At 40.7% G+C, this 22682-nt stretch overlaps 2 protein-coding genes across 2 annotated transcripts in view; both read left to right on the forward strand.

The window, feature by feature from the left end:
• snrpd3l (small nuclear ribonucleoprotein D3 polypeptide, like) lies at window positions 1-4007 on the forward strand. Its single transcript, XM_076283359.1, has 4 exons — window positions 1-123; window positions 378-539; window positions 3013-3205; window positions 3300-4007. The coding sequence occupies exons 2-4, from the start codon at window positions 414-416 to the stop codon at window positions 3365-3367; spliced, it is 387 nt and encodes a 128-aa protein (XP_076139474.1). The 5' UTR covers window positions 1-123; window positions 378-413; the 3' UTR covers window positions 3368-4007.
• Window positions 4008-18718: 14711 nt separating this feature from the next.
• The window catches only part of camkk2 (calcium/calmodulin-dependent protein kinase kinase 2), a 37045-nt gene continuing 33081 nt past the window's right edge, over window positions 18719-22682 (forward strand). The window contains exon 1 of the mRNA XM_076284778.1: window positions 18719-18836. The gene's annotated coding sequence lies outside the window, so the exon portion shown is untranslated. The remainder of the gene's footprint in view (window positions 18837-22682) is intronic.

The raw sequence follows: 22682 nt of genomic DNA on the forward strand, positions 1-22682 counted from the left end.
TAAAGCAAACAAGAACGACAGAGTGCATTGTGGGTAGCAAGCGCGAACAAGGAACAGTCGCACTCTTTGATAAAGTGAAATATCTGAATTTCCAAACGAGAGGCTTATCTCGTTAATTCAAAGGTAAGACGACGTGCTTAAACAATTACTTAATGCCATAAGCATGAATGATTTGTGTTTAAACTTCACTTGGGAGATTATAGCTGCTATGATAGCTCATCTCACCAACGCTAAGTTAGCTCATAGGGTTAGCTGTTAGCCGAAAGCCTGCTTGTGTGGGTAAAAATGTGTACCCTACAGCTTTGAGGTTGGCTAGCTCATGATGCACTGACGGTTGTTTTTCGCGTTAACGTCAGCGTTATTTTCTTTCTTTACAGGCTTAAAGAAGTTTGGTGCTCATCTATCTACCCAAAATGTCTATTGGCGTACCAATAAAGGTTCTGCATGAAGCTGAAGGACACATTGTCACTTGCGAAACCAATAGTGGGGAAGTGTACAGAGGAAAGTTGGTGGAAGCGGAGGACAACATGAACTGCCAGGTAAAGTTAACCCAGTTTAGTGTGATTTTTCCAAAGCCGAAATGTTTCTGATGAATATTATCGCACGTGTTTGGTATGTGTAGGCCTATTGCCATTGTAGACAGCACGCGAGGACGTTCAGCACGCTTCCACAAGCTTTTGGAAAAAATGCCTCACCACAACCACAGTCTAAAGATGGATTAAAACATGTAAACATTGTATCTTCCCACTTAACATACTCATTGTATTAGTAATTAGACTGGCCAACAACAGGCTGAACAGTATGTAGAGGTATATGACCATCTAAAAATTGGGCTAATGTGCTGGTGGAGCACTTAAGGAGGACTATAGGTCCTCTTTGTCCAGACCAGTCTGTGAGCTGTATCCTACTTGGTGAAAACAAAACCACGTATGTTTATTGTAGTTGTTCTATAACTATCAAGATGAACGACATAAAACGGCAAATGCGTTACGGTCTGAAGCTGACTTCAATTGGTTTGAGTGAGTGCCCCTACAAAGCACCAGCTGGCTCATGGAAAATGGCGATTTTGAATTAACACCAGTTGTCTGTGCGTTTGTTTTCACCTAGTTGTCCCAAATCGGAAGTGGCTGTGGTATCTCCCGCTTCCAATTTGACCTGTAGTTGGTTGCTGTACCCATTTGACCATTATTTTGTGCCCACCTCAGAGGGATGCCCCAAACTTTGAGAACCACTATTGGATTTATTTTTAGTTAAGTTTAGATATATTTAGTTGACTCATTAGGGGTGGAATGTCTCCCTTGTAAGGCCTGACCACATCTGGGGGAAACGGTTCCCTCTGGTGCACACTAGTGCATCTTGGAGCAGTCCTTCTGTTTAACATACTGGGATCTCCCTGTAGTCAAAGAATGATGAAATGGACTAATTGAAAGCCATAGAAAATACATTCAAGTAAAATACAATCTAGGCTCCCTATCCTGCTGAAGTGTGTAAGGATTTGGCTTCATAAGTTTTGTATTGAATACACTTTTATTTCTACTTTTGATAGTGGTGGTGGAACTTGGTCCTTATGTCTTAGTCAAATATATATATATATATATATATATATTAGGGGTGTAACGGTTCATGTATTCGTATTGAACCGAAACGGTACGGGCGTCACGGTTCGGTGCATGAATTTACACGGAGAATACACGGTATAAAAATACATAAAACTCGTGTGCGGATTAATTAATGTCATGCGCAATTACTGTTAAGTAGCGAGAGTTACGGGAGTTATTTAGCGACACCTAACGCTAATCTGTAGCCTCGCCTTAGCTCTGAAGCTCTGATTGGCGCCTATGTTTTTTTTTGTCAGGTCGTCAGTCGAGTCCGTCAGTCATTAGCAGCACTAAGGTTAGACCCACAAGAGTTAGAGGATCCGCTGGTCTATTTAAGATCGCAAGTTTGAGAACTTCAGTTACAGTAACGTTAGTACAGGCGAAAGAGTGGTGGATAAGATGAAACTGTGTGTCAGCGTTGTTCAGCAGTTATTGGGTATGTGAGTGGAATTAAATGCTACACATATTCGAAGCCATCACCCAGATGATGTAGGCTACCAATCACTGAAACGAGGGGAAAAAACTTCCCCTGCGCTTCAGCAGCCTTTGGATACACATACAAATAGGGCCAAAACCTATGGCTTAAATTAAATGATTTCGTAATGACAGAAAGCTATGTAAATCGCATGGTAATTACCTTTATGTTGGGGTAACTTGTAACTTCTCACATGAGGAGCTGGTAGTGTTAAGTGCATAGACAGTAAAATAAAGTGACAACGCTAACCAGGCTAATAAACAAACCATGCTAGTACGGTGAGTTAACGTCAAAGGGCAAAGTCACGTGACTTCTAGTTGTAGTCTGTTTATGAAATGAAAGGAGCAATTTTGTTTTAAAAAAAAAGGCAAAATAGTGTGATATTTTCACAGTTAGTAGGCTAGATTATTACTTTACACACAATGAAAAATATTGAGGCAAATTGTAGACCCTTCCATATACAACTAAACACAGATGTTGAAGGTCTTGCTTAAGTGGATTTTTAAAAATAATTTTTCTATGTAATTTGCACTTTCAGAAATAAGAGATGCTGTAGGCCTATTTTCAGTTTTATAGCTGATTGTCTTATTTTGTTTACAAGTTACAGATGGAGTCTGGGTACTTATTGTACTGTTTAGCCTATATCTTACACACTTCAGGCTGTTGCAGATAGCTCAGGGAAGAGACTGTATGACACTAGGTGGTACAGCCTGAGACATGCACAATAAAAAAAATGCTTTCTGCATTTTTGTTTTGCTTTTCCCTCCATTGTACCGAACTCGTACCGAACCGTGATGTCCGAACCGAGGTATGAACCGAACCGTGACTTCTGTGTACCGTTACACCCCTAATATATATATATATATAAGCAGTTCTTTGTAATTTTAATGCAGAAATGTAATCTGTTTCAAGACACTCATACCTGTCTTTACCCACTAGATGGCCAACCTCACAGTGACTTACCGAGATGGCAGAGTGTCTCAGCTTGAACAGGTATATATTCGTGGCAGCAAAATCCGCTTCCTCATTCTGCCGGACATGTTGAAGAACGCGCCCATGTTGAAGAGCATGAAAAACAAGAATCAAGCAGCTGGAGCTGGCAGAGGGAAAGCTGCCATCCTCAAAGCACAAGGTGCGGAAAGAATCCCTTTATTTAGGAGTCAGTTCATGGTTAGACTAATATCCATAATTTATAATCTCATACCATTATTTTCCTCTTTTTGCAGTGGCAGCAAGAGGCCGTGGAAGAGGAGGTGGTGGCGGAAGAGGGAATATCTTCCAAAAGAGGCGATGATTCCATTTTGTGTGTTCCATTTAATTTTTTTTTTTTTAAATGCTCACTTAATGAATGACATGCTACCTTTTCTTTCTCTTCTTTTTTTCATATAATTTCCTAGCATTTTTTGGTCATGTCAATGTTTTTATTTGTATTAAACATCAAGTTCTAAAAGCTGTGAAATAGTCAGTGAATCTTTTTTACAGTAAATTTTCACACACTGTTTATGAACGTTCTCCCTACCAGATGTGTAAGGAGGCCTGAATGATTAAAGACCCATCTGCCATTTGCATATCTATACTGGATATACTGTAACTTTTAAAGGGTTACATTTCTTCTAAGCTTAATCAATCTTCTAAGTTTGATTTGATTCTTTCACAGCTGTTATGAATGAAGGACACAACAGCTGAACCACAAATCCCTCCCCTTACGCCCCCTTCGAACTTTGTGGGGGCTTAGGACTGTCCCACTGCAACATTGTGACGTGCATGAGGGCTCACTCACACCCTTTCTGTGCCCTTTCCGAAAGTTGGCATTAATGCAGACTTTACTCAAGAGAATTACCACCAATTCATAGCGTTGTGATGTGAAACACAGATACCCAAAGGGAGGTAAAATATCAATAAACAACTGCCATGAAACGAAAATGTATTTGCAACACGTTGTTCGTGTCCATTTACAATGTATACATTTACAACCATTTACCATATAGCTGGCTATTGCCAGGAAGCAAGTGTTTTGAGTTATATATTATTGCAGTAATTTAATCTAATTATGTGGTCATGGTCTAATGCAAATCTGCTCCTGGTTGAATTTATGTTTAACCCCACATTGATCCAAAAGGAAAAGTACATACAGGTGGATCTCAAAAAATTAGAATGTCATGGAAAAGTTCATGTTTTCCCCTTAATTTATTTCAAAAAGTGAATCATATAGTCTACATTTGTTAGATTTAAAGTGAAATATTACAAGCCATTTTTTGTTTTAATCTGGATTATGATTTAGCCTTCTGCTTATGAAAACCAAAAATCAATATCTCAATAGAACAAAGAGGTTATAATACAGAAATGTTGACCTTTTGAAAAGAGATTAATTAATCTAAAGTAGTTAATTTATACACTCAATACTTGGTTAGGCTGATTTTGCACAAATTAGTAGTAGTAGTAGTAACACTTTATTTGTCCCAGAAGGGCAATTATTTTGCAGAGGTGTAGCATGCAAGGTTACACACACAGACACATAAACACACACGCTTCCACAAGATAAGTCAAAACACAGAATTAAAATAAGTCGAAGCACAGAATTAAAAACAATAAATAGAACAAGAAGTGTATGGGGCAGAGGGTTATCTCCGTGTCCTAGAGTTCAGTAACTGAACAGCAGATGGTATGAAGGAGTGTTTGTATCTGTTGGTTTGGGGCTAATGGATATTTAAAACAGGAACCAGAGGGTAAGATCTCAAATTCGCTGTGCAGAGGGTGGGTATAATTTAACAAGATGGATTCTTAATTGCCTGTTCCTTATACAGCATTGACATACTTCTCTGTTGGACACCAGTGACTCTACTACACACCCTAATGACCTAAATTACTGCATCAGTGTGGAGTGGTATGGGGGTAATCAGCCTGTGGCTCTGTTGAGGTGTTATGGAAGCTCAGGTTCTTTTGTTAGCAGCTTTAAGGGCATGTGTATTGTTGGGTTTGGTGTCTCATTTTCCTCTTGACAATAAACCAGATTCTATGGAGTTCAGGTCAGAAGAGTTTTTTGGCCAATCAAACACAGTAATACTATGATAAGCAAGCCAGTTAGCAGTTTTGTGGGCAGGTGCTGAGTCCTGCTGGAAAAGGAAATCAGCATCTCTATAAAGCTTGTCAGCAAATAGAAGCAGTGCTCTACAATCTTCTGGTAGAAGGTTGCATTGACCCTGGACTGGACAGTGGAAAAACACCAGCAGATGACATGGCACCCCAAATCTTCACTGACTGAAATGTCCCACTGGACTTCAAGCAACTTGGATTCTGTGCCTCTTCACTCTTCCTCCAGACTCTTGGGACTGATGGTCATTTTGATACCACAGATTGATGAAGACCCAGTCAGACCATTGGGAACAGAGTTTTATTTACAATGATGAGCATTAAAGGAGAGACAGCAGGACTTCACCTAAAGATCAACCAGCTGGTCTATAGACAAGGAAAGAGTTAGGGGTTAAGTTTCCTTCCAGGATGCCAGGAGATGGCGTTGGTCATCCCGTTTTACGTGGAACACACTGAATCAGACTGATTAGTGCCAACCTGGCAATCCGGAGCAGATAGCTACTGATGCAGCCATGCAGAACAGTGAAACACTGCAAAACCATAATATTCCCTCTTTAAATAGTGCGGCAGATTATTGAAACCATCGTTCACTTTGTGATACAAGCATCAAACTTGGCACAAATATTCTTTGGGACCCACTTTATCCAAAAAGCACATTAGCCACGTAAAAAATCCAAGATGGCCACCATTAAAAGCCATTATACTTGGTTTTTGACTTGGATTGGGGTTGGATAATCACATTTTAATGATCTTGATATCTAAATATAGGTAAAAGGTTCTAGACTTTCCAATTCTACGATAAAATGTCAAAGAATGTGTTAAATTGTGAAGATAGATGCAATTAATGGGAAAATAGCAAATTTTAGTACTAATTTTAGCATAATTAAATTGTTTTTTGTTAATAAAACATATGTTGGTTCGGTTACTTCAGCAGGGGCATGTGCATGTTCTTTTTTCAGTTTAATATATATAATTTCAATATAATAGTGCAGATTGACAAGAAATTAGCATGAAAGAGAGACAGGGCTTGATCAGGAAATGATCACTAGTTTAAACTGAACTTCAGAGGGGGCAGGGGGACTAAGTAAATGCATAAATCCATGTGTTTGTTTAAATATATATATAGATAGATAGATAGATAGATATGTGTATGTGTGTACCATGTATTACCTCAATAGAACAACAAAGACTAACAGGAAATGTGTGGGAAAGAGACAGGGCCCCAGTAACATCTGCTCTGTAGCTAGCCATATCAGAATGTCTGCATTACAAATGAATGTAATCATTGCATTTGCAGGCACACAAAGGAGTACACTCAAGACTAATGCTGTAGCATTTACATCTTTCCAGACATTCAGTCTTGACACATTTAGTCAATTGTTGACAGCTCTCAGCAATTGGTGGGAGTGTCATCCACACTACTTGCCAAATGTCACCTTCTTTCCTCCAACCCCAGATGGCAGGACATTCATTTGATATATACTTGCCTGGTCCCAGATACAGCTTAATAGGTTGCACACTTCACATGCTTAGCAAGAGATGCCCTTGTTGGTGGAATGGCATCATAGGACCTCTGCTTCCGTGCAAACAGGTCAAGTCTTGTTTCATCAACTCCATCAGCAGTGCTGTTCTTGTTGTACATTGCTATGACAAACTTCAAGTGTGCTAAGATCCACATCATCCATTACTGGTGGGTATTGACTGAGACATTAGACACTTCAGGGCACACTTCTCAGGATTGCCAGGCAGTCCACTTTCCTCTAACACAACATCACAACCAGTGAGGGCATGGACAAAAAGCATGCCATCTGACAGACTTACCATGACCAAATTCAATCCACAGCTCCTCTAAGCCTGCATCCCATAGAGTCCCAAAAACACTGAGTGCAATAGCAAGAATATCCGTGTCACAGGCCTTAATCAACACAGATTTCTTCTGTTGCGCATGTAGCTTAGCTGTGTGTGTGTAACGTTGGTAAACCTCACTCTCCGATGCCTCAAGAGTGCTGCTGGCATGCAAGCTAGTAGCCTGGGCTTTTAGCTCAATTGTCAGCACGCCCGACTCCCAATCCAAGGTGCTGCTGTTCGCGGATTCGAGCCCGGGCGTGTGCAGGGCTGAATCGCAAAGGTTCAACACAATGCAGGTTACACGTAACTGCATGAAGGGCATGCAGAAAGATTCTAGTGTCAGCTTCTTCATGGTTGCAAGGACTTCCAGGCTGTCAGGTTTATGCAAAGAACATTTTCTTCTTTGGTCACAATCACCACATTGTCTGGACACCAAGTCACAATTAGGTAAGCTAGAAACCCAAAAAGTTCAGTCTTGTTGTCATTGTCTCGCAGGAAGCTTTTCCAGTTAGGTGGTACTTTGGGGTTTTTTAGACACACATTAGGGCTGATGGGTTCTCAGTTATTCCAATGGCACCACCATCACCTTTGACAATTGCATTGGCCTGTTCATGGGCTTGATCAAAAGCCAATCCGGAAAACTATGTGGTTCTTGTGAACCACAAAGTTCCCTTGCTGAAATTCATTGGCCAACTGAGGATGTGTTTATTGTAATGAGACCAGGTCTCTAAAGTGTATGGAAAGCCATCTAGCATAGTTGACATTATTGTTTGCAAAGAAGAAGGGGATGAGTGCAGACAATGATTGACAATACAAAGTGAAGTTTGTTTCTCTGAAAGACCTGATCAAAGAGAACATCACCAATTGCATTGAGATCACAAGCTCCCAGAATTGAAACTGTGGACTCTTCATCTGCCTCTTCTCACACCAGTCTTCCCAACTTAAGTATGATCCCAACAATAAGTATGGCCTTGATCAATATTTGAGAGAGAGAATAAATGATATTCGAGTGAGAAAGAGGATCAACGATATTCAAGAGTGAGCTTCGATAAACGATTTCGAGTGCAGTCCAACTATTTCTGGCCACCATCTTGGAAACTAGCCTTGAAATAGATTTCTTTCTTTGCACCATTTATTTTGCCATGTTAAAAAACATACAAATTGATGTCTAGATCATGTAAATACGCCCAGCCATTAAAGTTCTACAGCAAAAAAAAAAGTTTTTCTTACATTTGATGTGGCGGCCATCTTGAAAAATGGCCGCCATGTTGGATTTTCAGGTGGCTAATGCGCTTTCCTCAAAAAGTAGGTTCTAGTGATTATTCATGCCAATTTTGGTGCTTGTATCACAAAGTGAATGATTGTCCTGGAATATGGACTTAACCTGCCGCACTAAAAGCGACACCAGGCAAGCTTGATGCTTTTTCTCTACGAAACTCCCCCTCGCTTGGTCTGAAGCTCTTTTCCTTTTCTTTGCATCTTCCGTCAAGGGTTTTCGCTGCTTCTTCGCTGGCTCTGCTAGCGTTTCGTTATCCTGCCTCTGCTGTATGCAGGATGTAAACTGATCCTGCTTCGGTCGGCGGGTATGATACACTGAACTTGCAAGCGGGATATTCTTCCTACAGGCAGTAGTGGCGGGCGAGAGAGTCTTTATTCGCCCTGTAATGAGTCATTTAACCATATACTGACTTACAAAGATGAGTAATTAACACAAACGTTGCCTGGTGTCCCTTTAAGCACATAATCATAAGCACATAATCACACACAGGTATGCAGGGACAGTACAGAAATGGAATGAAATAACAACAGTCATCTCATTTGTGGAAGAACACATAGCAGAAACATCAGGACATAAACCACTTATGAATATAATAATCATAAGTTCCAATTCCAATACTCTCACAACCTTGATTGGACCCTGATATGCCCTGATAATCCATCCATAATGAAATGCAAAATATGTTTTTATGTGAAAATAGGAGTTTGGACCACTAAGCAACGGTCCAGTTCTGTCTCTCCTTAGCCCAGGTAAGATAACCTTGTCTCTGATTCAAGAGTGGCTTACTAAATGTGCCACTTGCAGCCCATTTACTGGACATGTCTGACAAAAATGGCTTGAAATATTTCACTTTATACGTAATGAATCTATTATAAAAAGATTCACTTTTTGAAATAAATAGGGGTGGGGGGGGGACTTTTCCACGATATTCAAACCATTGCTACCTTGCTCACAAAGTATCTCAGGTGTGGCAGACTCATAGTGGGCCGGATTTGTTGGAATAAGACCTTGTGGGGTCCGTCATTGTCATGGTCATTATAATTTTATTTTTTCTGCATGGGTATCAGATTGTTGTTTGATGATATACTCCTTTACTTTACCCACGTTACGTATAAGCAAACAAATACAAATTGTCATCTTTCTTTCTTGAAATAACACTTCCATGTCAGTTTTTTGGCATTCTCCCTGAAAGTGGTTTGTAGTGCTAGGTTTAATCAATTTATCATATCAGAGATATTGCTTATTATTTAAGACAACTACTGCTGGTGCGGCACATCAAGCAAGGGACCTCTCACACACACCATTACACCCCCACCACACACACACCATACCCCCCAAACACATACACCATACCCACACACCCCATTACTTCTCCCCACACACACACACCAATCCCTACCCCCCATACACACACACCATTTCATCCCCCCCCCCCCCCACACACAGGTACACCCCCCCTCCTTCATACACCTCATTACACCGCCCCCCCCCCCCTCCTCCACACACACTCATCCACACCCACAGGTACAACCCCCTCCCCCACACACGACACCCCATTACCCCCCTCCCCCACCCCACACACACACCATTTCATCATCCCCCTCCCACGCCACCCCCCCCACACACACCATTATATTTAACTTTATTGTCATTGTACAGAGTACAAAGACATTGTGCAGAGTACAAAGACAACGAAAGGCAGTTTGTGTCTAACCAGAAGTGCAAAAAAAGCAGAAAAGTGCAATGTGATATACAAAGTATAGACAAGTGGTGCATAGATAGGTCAAGAAATATAGTACAGTATACAGTAGTATACAGTTGATTTACAGGAGGTGGATTAGAGCAGTGGTTCTCAAATGGGGATACGCGTACCCCTGGGGATACGTGAAGGCCCTCCAGGGGGTATGTGAGATTTTAAAATATACATATATTTAAAAAGTAGAATCCATGCAAAAATACTTAAAAAACAATTATTTAATAAATATTTCAGGAAAATATAAGTTCATAAAATGAATTTTATATTTCAGTAGGCTATTCAATTTCATTATCCTAAAACCCAGAGTCGCCCCCATACCAGGATGGTTCGACCCAACCTGTCACATGCCACCCACCATCACCTGTCAATCACTGTCAAAACTGAAACGATGGAGTCGTGGTTGAAGTGTAGCGGTAATTCTTGTGCGCTGGTTAGGGGGTACTTGGCTGAAAAAATATTTCACAGGGGGTACATCACTGAAAAAAGGTTGAGAACCACTGGATTGGAGTAATATAGATTAAATATAAATATGTGCAGTTACCTTATAAGAGCAGAATAAATATGGCTATGTATATTATGAACAATGTATGAACAACATGTACAGATATGTGCAATGTAGTAGCAGTAACATAATAATAGTAGTAAGAATAATATAGATATATGCAAAATTTAAAAAGGAAATCTTTTATTTTCTTTTATTATGGCAACACAGTTGTATCACATTCAAGGACCGATGTCTCCAATATAGAGAGTATCGTAGTATAGTCTTCCTCTCGCTCCCTCTGGGTTGTCCTCACATTGTTCAGGGACCTGAAATAGTTCACATCTTTGTAATTAAATAGCCTAGACACATATTATGTATTTCACCATTTGCGGAGGCTAATTGACCACGCACATAGGCTGACGAGCCAGACCCACATTAAAATGTAGGGTCTGGGCACTCACCGTTCGCAGTGCTCAGTCCGAGGGGTGGGATAATCAGTTGTCTTTCAAATTCCCTCTGCACGCAATAGGACAGCGGCAGCGCTATGAGTCCCATGCGTTTCCCACCAGCGGAGCTAGTTGGCTAGTTCAAACGTTTGCCAACTTAATAAAAGCTTAACTCGTGTCACACTGTTCGCCAACAGCAACATCCATCTTATTTGTTTTCAAGTAGCAGGGAATTCAAGCCAAACCGTTGCAACTCTGCCATCAATCATTATGTTGAGCCCACCTAACGACTCTATACACGATTTCATTGGCCTGATTAAGTTTCGATTTCTGGAGCTCACAAGCCAACGGAGAGTTGCTAGACTGCTGCCGCTAGGGGCGCGTCTAGATTTCTAGGCTACCACGCACAAGATTAATGTTAATATGAAATATTCTGTGGACTACTGATTTCATTTTTAACCACCAATTGCAACAAAATCACTTACCACACAATCTGACTTCGTTGGATGGTTGAATAATTCTTCGACAGGAAAGTGGGGCCCCTCTTCAAACAACTCTTCCAGGCTGCTGCATATCACCTCAACGCGATCGTCTGCACACCCATAAACCCTCCTGTCCCCTATGCATAACATCAGAATCAGATGGCCACTGGAATTCGGGGTGAAGTTATCAAGTGTGCCGATAATCTCCATCACAGTGGCATGATGGTTGAGTCTCATCAATTCTTCCAGTGAGTTCTCGTTTTCTTTGAATGCAGTCTCAGTTAACCCTCCAATTTTCCACTTGCAAGCATTCAACCCCATCAAGTCAATTTCTTTACCACGATGCATGGAAACCACTGCGGCTGTAAATAATCAGAAACAATGTTGTTCTGCGAGTTAAACCCTCGATCTTGCGAAATATGACAAATTACTTGGTGAATTATTCATAGCCTGCCTCTTGTCATGGTGCCACCTAGGTTTAGAAAGTCCTCTCTGATGTTTAAACTGCAGAAATAATTATCAAAGAATAGATTACATTAGATTCCACAGATTAATGCACCATTATAAAGGAATACCTTTCCTTCTATAGCCTAACATGTGGCTCTCACCTCATATCAGCTGCACAGAGGAAAATCCAGTTGACAATTCTGCGTGAAATTTTACCAGAGGTGGGACCAAGTCACTGTTTGGCAAGTCACAAGTAAGTCCCAAGTCTTAGCAGTCAAGTCCAAGTCAAGTCCCAAGTAAATACAGAGAAGGGCAAGTCGAGTCCAAGTCCAAGTCACATCAAAGCCAAGTCGAGTCCAAGTCCAAGTCCCAATCTTTTTCAAGTCCTGAACAAGTCATCAGGTACTCTTCACTTAATAATGCCATTATTAGACTATCGATCATTTTAGCACTTACATCTAATCCACAGTATTTTTTTTAGAAATACAGATTAAAATATGTTCAATGTTTCTGTCTTGTAATCTTTTACGACATATGCATGCACATACCTGTGTATAGACATGTGCATACCTGAGTAATCTGTAAACGGATAGCTACATGACACTCAGCACAGCTGCAAATATATATAATGTTTTTCCAAATTGCGGAGCCCACTGTAAGGATGAGTAATAATTTGACTGATAGTAATAATTTCACTGCTCTAGGCCACAGATTTGCCTGCAAACTATTTATTAGGCTGTCTGCCAGTGGCGACTCATAAGGGAAGCCAAGGTCAACACTTTTTGGCAATGACAGTAATTTTGTTTTAAAGTATTCATTTCTTTAGAAATACTACACATTTGATGCTGTTTATCTCATTTGTAAATGGTGCACTGTCACTTTAAACCCATTGTGTCATTGTGTGCCACTGTCCACACATTCTCATAATGATCTTTTTTTACCAGCTCCATTCAAATATAGCCTATGGCTAGTCCACAAACTCAAACATCATTCCCTTGGAAAGAGAAGCATGTATGACATGATGCTTGCTTGACATTTTCTGTTTGCAATTAAAAGTGAATTATGAGCCTGGTAGCCAGTAGCCACCTAGCTACAGTAGCTGAGTGAAATGCGTTTCAATCGGCATATCATGTGCTTCATGTAAATACATTATTGAATACGTCAAGACTCACCAGTTCCATTACACAAGGCAAAGACAACTCTTCATAATATTCTTGTCCACTTTCCAAATCACAGTGAGTGCAGCTATATGTCATAGTGACCTGGATCTCATAGTTTATATGAGTACAGTAGTGAGAACCGGATAAATTCACAATCTCCTCTAATCTCGTATTTGTTGCCTTCACGATTTCCTTTTATATGTTTCTTATATTTAAAAGAAGATATCAATCATCAACAATGACAAGCCAGCTGGAACCTACTAATTTTCTCTCCCTCTCGTGCGTGCTTAGATGCGTTCTCAATTAAATGCAGTAGGGTAGCATAAGTTCAAGTTGGATCTTAATGGAGAGGACTCGAAAAGTATCAACTTTATGTAACATGCTGTTGGTGCCTTTTGACATTAAACGTTCTCTAACAAGAGTGCAAATCAGTTTGCAGTAAAGCTACTAGTGATTGGCTAAATGTTGGTCCTTCCTCTGTCTCTTGCCCTACACACAGAGCGTAACGCGTGTGGGGGTAGCGGCAGTAGGCTACTGTACTGTGCTCTGGCCGCTTGTCTCCGCTATTATTTATTTTTTTTAGTCGCGGGAAAGCGTCTCTGGGGTGACTGGTCCACGATCAGGAAATTTAGTTTTTGATTCGAGACATGTCAAGTCATCACAAGTCAAAGAGGCAAAGTCCGAGTCAAGTCTCAAGTGAATAGTATTCAAGTCCAAGTCGAGTCGCAAGTCATGCCGAATTTTATCAAGTCAAGTCTGAAGTCATTAAAATCATGACTCGAGTCTGACTCGAGTCCAAGTCATGTGACTCGAGTCCACATGTCTGAATTTTACAGACATGTTCATATGCAAAATAGATATATGATTGTAGTCTAGAGCATTGCTATCTGCTGTGGAACTGTTCATTCTCCTCATTTGGCGACTTACTTACCTTACTCGAGTGTAATACTATTTTGCACTCATCATCATCGGTTCCCAAACTGTTTTTCCTACGGACCACCACCTACATCCTGACTCAGCTCGCGTACCATCCGACACATAACAACGTATATCACATTCTATTGACGCATTCCAGGCATCATGCTTAATTAGCCGCCCTACATGATAACAAATAACAAAATCAAAATGTGCAACTGGTCTATGAGCTCTCACACTAAAAAAACAGTGTGGAGAACAACATTATGAAACACAAAGAACAAAGAGAACATAGGCTTAAGATAAAAAAAAATAATGTTTAACACCTTTCCAACATTGCCTTTTCATCTCGCGCACCCCCTAGTGGAAGCTCGCGTACCACCGGTGGTACACATACCACAGTTTGGGAATCCCTCCCTTAGAAAATACTTTTTGTGACGTAGGCTATAATCATGCTCTGAGTAGGCTATGGTGCGTTCATGCACATGGGAAAAACATTTTCCCACTGAAAACGTGATTGTGAACGTCGTCTCTTGTGGGAATAACTGTTGGGAAGCTGGGGGAAGAGTTTGCTAACAGAGTTGCCCAGTTGTGGGCTTGTCATCACTTTTGTCATCACCTAGTTAATTTGTAATCCATGTGGACTTTCATTTCCAACAATTTTAATAATTTGGGAAATTGCCAGTTTTGTCACTTGAAAGCTGCATATCCTTCTTTCACAAGTGTCTTACACCATACTTGTAAGCACATAATAGTTGTTTATTTAAGAAAAAGAAGTGATTGTTTTAACTTTTGTTGTAGCGTCCATGTTTTTCACACATTCTGACGGCAAAGCACATGAATGCTCACAGTCGCAAAAACATCATCACAGGGGCGGTCCCTAATATTTCCAGATGGCATGAACGCACCATCATCATGCGTCGCGCTTGTGCAATGACTTCATGCAGCGTAACATTGACTGAATCCCAATCTCAAAGCCCTGAACCCAAAACCCAAAACTTAACTGACATCTGATGATAAGTGATCAAGATTGATTGGGTTCAAAATGCTAATTACAGGAATGGGACGACACCTGTGACCTATCCTTAGATTGACAACACCAATCTAAGGATAGGTGTTGGGGGGCTTTTATGCCTTTATATGCCTCTAAGGGGGGGGGGGCTTTTATGCCTTTAATTTGATAGGAAAATGAAGAGGGTGACAGGACTGGGAAATGACCCAGAACAGACTCGTAGGGCTACCTGGGTCCCCATGGGCACGTGGGACCAAATGTGGTGTGGACGCTGCAGCAGCTGTGCCACAGCGGTCTCCTTAGCGGGGGATCAGACAGGATGCGGTTTTTGCAGTGAGGTGCGCCTTTTTTTATGTTGTTTCATATTGGCAGTAAGTTCAACTCAAAGCGGGAAAGCAAAAAAGTAAATTAGCGTTTTTATGAAAACATAGTGCTCCTCGCGTTTTACAAGCGGCAAAGCGTGTCCTATCTGATCGCCCCCTTATACTGATGTTTTTTCAAACTTCCAGCATCCCTTTGGTTTTCACCTTAAAGGAACACACCACTGTTTTATGAAATTGTGTTATTCACTGTCTCCCCTAGAGTTAGATCTAAGTGAGTGTAACGGATGCCAGCTAGCTTAGCTGTGCTCGTGGAACGTTGGTAAACCTTACTCCCCAACGCCTCAAGAGTGCTGGCATGCGAGACAGTAGCCTGGGCTATTGGCTCAATTGTTAGCGTGCTCGCCTCCAGATCCGAGGTGCTGCTGTTCGCGGGTTTGAGTCCAGGCGTGTGCAGGGCTGAATCGCACAGGTTCAACACAACGCAGGTTACATGAGCAAAAGCATTTTTGTTTCTGTGTATGCATTGTCTTAGTCTGGCAGTGCCAAAGCTAGCTTAGCTTAGCATAGTGAATAGAATCTCTCTTCGCCGGTGTGCCAATTTGGCTGGGGATCATGTTAACTTGTGACATTTGCATAAAATCAGTGAATATTCAACAAGGCCCTGCCTTAGGGTGGCCATCCGGTCAGATTTCGTCCAGACAGTCCAGTTTTTGAGTACTCTGTCCGGACAGAGAGAGTGTGTCCTTTTTGTCCAGATTTTTGGCATGAGAGGTCATCTGTCCGCATTGCAGCACATAGGCTACACCTCATTTCAAGGCCTCTGTACTCATTGCTGTTACGTGTCATTATTTCTGCCACCACCGTAGCACGGGACAACACAAAACTCCTCCGATTTGCTTCCCGCGAAGCAGTCGATGCAACAACTCCCCTCGTTATTGAATGAATGAACGCCGTTGCTGCACTAGTATAGGCTAAATGAGCCTTACCTAAATGGCGAAACGAAAGACGTCTTTCAACACTGCGTGGTATTCTGAACACCACTTTGATACCAAAAGAAGGACAGATGCATACCATGCATTTTGTAAACTGTGAAACAGACATTGATTTATTTATTTTTTAGTCTTTTGATCCCGTGAGGGAAATTTGGTCTCTGCATTTATCCCAATTCATGAATTAGTGAAACACACTCAGCACACAGTGAATGCACAGTGAGGTGCTAATCCCGGCGCATTGAGCTGCCTGCAACAACAGCGGCGCTCAGGGAGCAGTGAGGGGTTAGGTGCCTTGCTCAAGGGCACTTCAGCCGTGCCTACTGGTCGGGGTTCGAACCAGCAACCCTCCGGTTACAAGTCCGAAGCACTAACCAGTAGGCCACGGCTGCCCCAATTGATGTCAGCTCCAGGGGTAAGAGTGCCATAGAAAGGCGTGCTCTCACAGGCAGGCACAAATAGAAAGCCAGATCTGCCAGGAAATCCTCTGTGGCATCATATTTTGCTCCAGCTTTTTAGTTCCAGTTGGTGATTTTCTGCCCCCAAAATTTAATTGGAGTCATGTCAGTTTGTTGCTCATAATATAGGTTTTGCTTGTTAGGCAATCATTAGCCTGCTTTATTTGTTTCAAGGCTTGCATTTGCTGTTAGGCTAGCCTATGTTAACTTGTGATATCACCAGTTAACATGGGCGTATATTTATCACCTATGTTACCCTGTGTTAACTGAGGCTATCATTACAATATGTTGTTGTAAACCAAGCAAAACGCTGTGGCGTAGTGGGATACGCAGTAGCCTACGTCGTTTGCATTCAGTTTATGTCTACGATATTCATGGTTCGAACCTCATCAGTATTTCCATTGCTTTACGATGTTTTAATTTTTTTTTCAGTTCACACGTTGTTGCCTATTTATTGTGTGTGGACAATGCGCTGAAGTGGACATTCATTAGAAGCGATGTCCAAGTTCTTAATCCATTCTAAATCCATTTGTCTGACTTAAACACCAGGGGCGGAGGAGAGCAGAACCCTTTTAAGAACTAGACAGGGCATTGTTGAATATTCACTGTTTTTATGCAAATATCACCAGTCAACATGATCGCCAGCCAAACTGGCACACCGGATAGCATGTTGTGAGTAAAAGTGAGCCAACCAAAAAAATGCCTAAGTACTTCTTGCGGCCTGCATATTCACAATGAGTACAAATAGCAATGCAGATCACAATCACGAGGTGATTTCCTAGGCCGGTATTGACTTGGGACTATTTTGAGGCAAAGCACAGGCGAAGCACTGCTACTTGGGCGCATAGATTGTCTGTGCTGTGGCGACTGAGACAAGGAACTCATGTGTTGCGTGATATATTTGCAAACAAATTGTATACATTTATATTGTTTACAAACTTCTACATTCCAACACACATTTAAAGTATACATGGAATTGTCAATGACCAGGGGCCTATTGCACAAAAGCAGAATTAAGACATCCGGGATAAGTTACTGAGCTGCGCTCAATGAATCCAAAACACGATCGTACAGGCTTAATTGGTTGCACAACGAGCAAGCCAGGATGAGCAGACACGGATTCATCAAGCCAGGTGAAACCTATCCTGGATAAGTGCGCGCTCACGGCTCCCTCAAATAGACCCCGCCACCGATCACAGATTCACCATGGCAACTAGAGCGGCTTCATTGCTTCTTCTACGGTGTGAAGTAGGTAGATAGCCTTCTCACAACAGCAACAAACAGCAACACCTCTGTTAAGGAGAATATTGCAACTAGTTCCGCGACCACCACGCGTGAAATGGTTAGGCACTCCCTTGACGTCAGATTGTCGCATATGCAGGTCGGGAATGGCGAGTATGTAAAAGTTATTTAATGATGACGTTTAAATAATGACAGTGGGTCTAGGTATATGTGATAACAATGTGTAGTGGGCAGTGGAAAAATTATTGGTTTCCGTTTGTGGTGACTGCTGACTGAGATAAGGGATGAGATTAAATAGATCCTGGAACTTAGCCTGGTCTGGAGCAGGCTAGCTCCACAGAATAAATCGCAACTTATACCATAACATATCCTGCTGCCCCCGCGTTTGTGCAACTGGATCACGGATAATAATCCCTTATCCTAGTTTTGTGCAACAGGCCCCTGATGCCACAAAATATTTCTTTTTATTTATTTCAATGGATGTAGATTAAACAACAACAACAAAAAACAAAACAATTTAATGATATTTCAAGAAGGTTTCATTTTTAGGCCTTGTGAAACAAAGCCCTACCCTGATTGTGAAACTACCCAGTTGATGTCTGAGCATGTTTTTCCTCCAACTGTTGCTTGGTGGATGTCTGATCATATCTGAGCATGTTTCTTTGCTTTCTTGTCTATAGTCATTGCCACACCTTATTTCTTTGCAGCATTGAGGGTGGTTATTGCGGTTGGATAAAAACTGTGTTTGAGTCTATTTGTCCTTGCGTTAATTGATCTGTATCGTCTGCCTGAAGGCAACAGTTCAAACGGAGTGACCGGGATGTATAAGTAAGTAAGTATATACTCTTTTGATTTATCCCAATCCGTGAATTAGTGAAACACACACAGCACACAGTGTACACACAGTGAGGTGAAGCACACACTAATCCCGGCGCAGTGAGCTGCCTGCACCAACAGCGGCGCTCGGGGAGCAGTGAGGGGTTAGGTGCCTTGCTCAAGGGCACTTCAGCCGTGCCTACTGGTCGGGGTTCGAACCGAAGTGCTAACCAGTAGGCCACGGCTGCCCCAATGATGGTGGGTGTCCTTTATAATGTTCTGGGCTTTTTTGAGACAACGGGAACTGTGTAGTTCTTCCAGTGTGGGGAGAGGGCAGCTCTTTCTTTTGGGCGGTGTTGATGACCCTCTGGAGTGCTTTCCTCTGCGCCGCTGTGCAGCTGGTGTACCATACAAGTTGGTACCAAGATGGTGTGCATCAAATTGTACTATTTAGCTTGCAATCGCTCTCATTGGAAAAGGTTTAAATACTCGTTGTAAATGCATTCTTTACACGATTACAGTGTAAGAGTTCAAAGTTGTCAAAATGAACTGAGCCCATTAATTTAGGCTACTTTACATAGTGACAATAAGACAATGTTTACATTTAAATACATAGTGACCCTTGTAACCCTTGTTTAGTATATATTTTAAATCCTCCATAAATGTGCGCGCAGGATTGTGGGTGTTCCAAGCATTCAAAAGATAGACACATGCATCCTCGAAAATTCGGCAAAACAGCCAAAACAACCAGACTTCAGCCTTGGTAAAATGGAAAAATCACAAGATACCGGATCTCAAAGATGGCAGCTTTTTTGTAGGTGAACTTCAGAGGTCTACTTTCTCAATTAACATTGACCTGCCCACTTGGAGTAGCCTACTTCGGTGGGACTTGATGATGTAACATCCTTCAAATAGCAGTCTTGAAGGATCCCACCTTGACTTTGAGAAACTTAAAATGGTAAATTATGGTCCTCCTACAGCAGTTAGGGATTATGGGTAAATTCTACTTTCTTGATTGTAATGTTCATTTTTTTCCTACTGTTTATTGTGGCTTTTTGGGATAACATAGAACAACTGATGAGACATTTTAGAGACTAGACGTATCTCTCTTTTGAGTTCAATGTGAAATTGACTACTTTCTCAATTAACATTGACCTGCCAAGTTGGACACTCAATGCTTGCTTGCATTATGTGTCTGTACTTTCTGCTGGGATGGATTTGATCTTCACCTTATAAGGTAAAGATTCTTGGAAGTCTACTTAAAAACATTATTACATGTACTTACATTTTTTAAATCGGTTGCCACAAAAGTTTTGAGTACACTGAACTTATTTGGGTTTACCATGTAGAGATTAAAAGTAGGAATATAATATAACATATAAGTCAGGAAAACTTCAAATGTATTAAATTAATAACACAAAATTAGTAAACTGAAAGTAAACTTAAGCCTACTTAAAACATTACATGTACTTAAATCTTCTTATGTAATTGGTTACCACAAATGTTTTGAGAACACTGAACTTGTTTTTAGTAGAACTGTTTGGGTTTACAGTGTACAAATAACTGAACTACACAAACTAGTCATATTTCTCTTTAAAACACAATGTTATTACATTGAACTAACATATTTTGCCACAGCAATGAATTTATCCAACAGAATAATGTAAGATGAAGATTGGTTTAGATGGTGTTGGACAATTGTTGACATCTGTACCCTTACAATTGATAAAACAGATATAATTTCACTAAATCAGTGATTATTATTACATTGGTGCAAAGTTTTTACAGTAACTTTTTTAACCTTCCCACCAATGTAAGAACTTCCTTCAAACGTATTAAAGAACTTCCTTCAAACGTAATAAATAATTGGGTTATTACGTTGGTGGGAAATTATGAAGTTGTTTGGGAACATTCAGATTTGTATTACGTTGGTGGGAATTTATTATGTTGGTGGATGTTGCAGTGTTGCAGGATGTTTGTTTTCACTTTATGAGTAACTGAGTAGGCCTACCTTGGGATTTCCCCTGTATTCAGTATACTGTTTGTAACCGGAAATTCTTGATGACTAAGAGTAGGCCCTGGTGGGCAGGTGGGCAGCCCTAACCCCCGCCCCTGTCACGTTACATTATATCTAAGATAATGACATAATGGTTAATTAGTTTCAAGATCTCTAGAAAATAGCATTCTGTGATAATGACATAATTATTTTGAAATATTGTTGTCATTGATACCAAAATAATAGGCTTTGGCTACTGTTCTATAGCATGAGCTATTGCATCATGTTTCAGTGGAACACATGACTACTAAAATAGAGTTGCTAGAGAGAACATCTAGATTTTTGGGTATCACAACATATGACTAAGATGAAGACAGGATGTGTTTTATTTCATCATATCATACAGGTATGGGAAAACAAGTTGTTATCTCGAGATAAAGACATACATAGGGCTTACCATCTTAGGGCTACCATAAGGGATGTTCATGAATAATTCACCAGGGAACTATAAAGACAATTGAAGTCCATTGGCTTCATTGGCTGTTAGATGGAGTGAACATAATTCTAAACACCACAAATACCAGCAACATACCAGCAAATAAAGTCAAATTATTACAAGGGCACTTGGTGAGTGCAGACTTCGACGAAGGTCAAATGCCCTATGCTGCAATATTAGTAAATCTGGGGGTCCACCCAGCCTGTCATTTGGATCCGCTCCAGAATTGAATGAGGTCTTCTATATGCAAATGTTAAACCTTTCCCCCAAGTTTGACTATATCGGCCTGCACGGTACTTTCTGAGTATTGTGATTTGTTAGTGATTTTGGTTTTTACGGTAAATAGACTTGGTTGTAGATTGGCCGCTGTGTGAAACCCCCTACCTATAGCACAAGGAATTTAACATCTTTCCTGTGTATATTTGAAAATGCTTCCCACAAACAAACAACAACAGGCAGGGGCGGCATCTTGTTGAGGACAGCACGAATGTTGAGAAAAAAAAAAGAAATTGCACAGAAACAGAATAGGGACAACAGTACTCTCTTTTCTTTTTTCCATACTTAGGCAGACCTGGCATTTATCTAAAAAAAAATGCCATACTTTGAGATCATCAATGCCTCATAGTCCTAAGGTTTTCTTCATTCTTAATACTATAAGGTTAAGATATTTATCCAAAGCAGTTAGAATCATATAAAAAGGAAAACAACATAAGTGACAAAACTTTATATGATAACATTAATGAAACTTTAAATATGTTAACATTAATAACAACGATGACGACGACTACTACTACTACTACAAATAATGATAATAATTCTAATAAAATAATAATAATAATAATAATAATAATAATAACAAGAAGAATGAAAGAAAGTGGCATGCCACAAAAAGATTGTTAATGAAAGCTTTGAAATGGGAAACAAACAATTCCTGACAATATTTGGGATGTGACAATGTAGGTTATTTTTTGTTTTGTTTTATCAGGGCTCCTAAATGGACAATGACACCATGGACAAAAAAAAATGGTTCTGACACAAGTTCCATCCAAAATATGGAGGAGGCCTTCAGACTCTGAACTGGGAACAGTCTTTTAACTGTTGAGATAAATTAAGAGAGGCAGTCATAGGCAGTGTTATAGATTGTAAACAGTAACTTTCTCCCGAAATGAGGCAACCTGTTTAATGTCAGCTGTCTGAGTAAACTCTGGCTTCATCTGAAATCCCTGGAAATCCCCAACATCTGCTGAATCGTTATCATCTTCCTAACTGCAGCCGTGTCTGCGAATTGGCAAAAGATGAGAAGCATGAATTGTTCCATGGTTAACTATAGCACCAGTAATTACAGTGCCCTTCACATTTTTTGGCAAAAA

The sequence above is a fragment of the Alosa pseudoharengus genome, unplaced genomic scaffold (assembly GCF_046254945.1).
Source record: "Alosa pseudoharengus isolate Yale_2024_CS ecotype anadromous, Long Island Sound unplaced genomic scaffold, YU_APseudo_1.1 YU_APseudo_1.1_scf_14, whole genome shotgun sequence".
NCBI lineage: Eukaryota > Metazoa > Chordata > Actinopteri > Clupeiformes > Clupeidae > Alosa > Alosa pseudoharengus.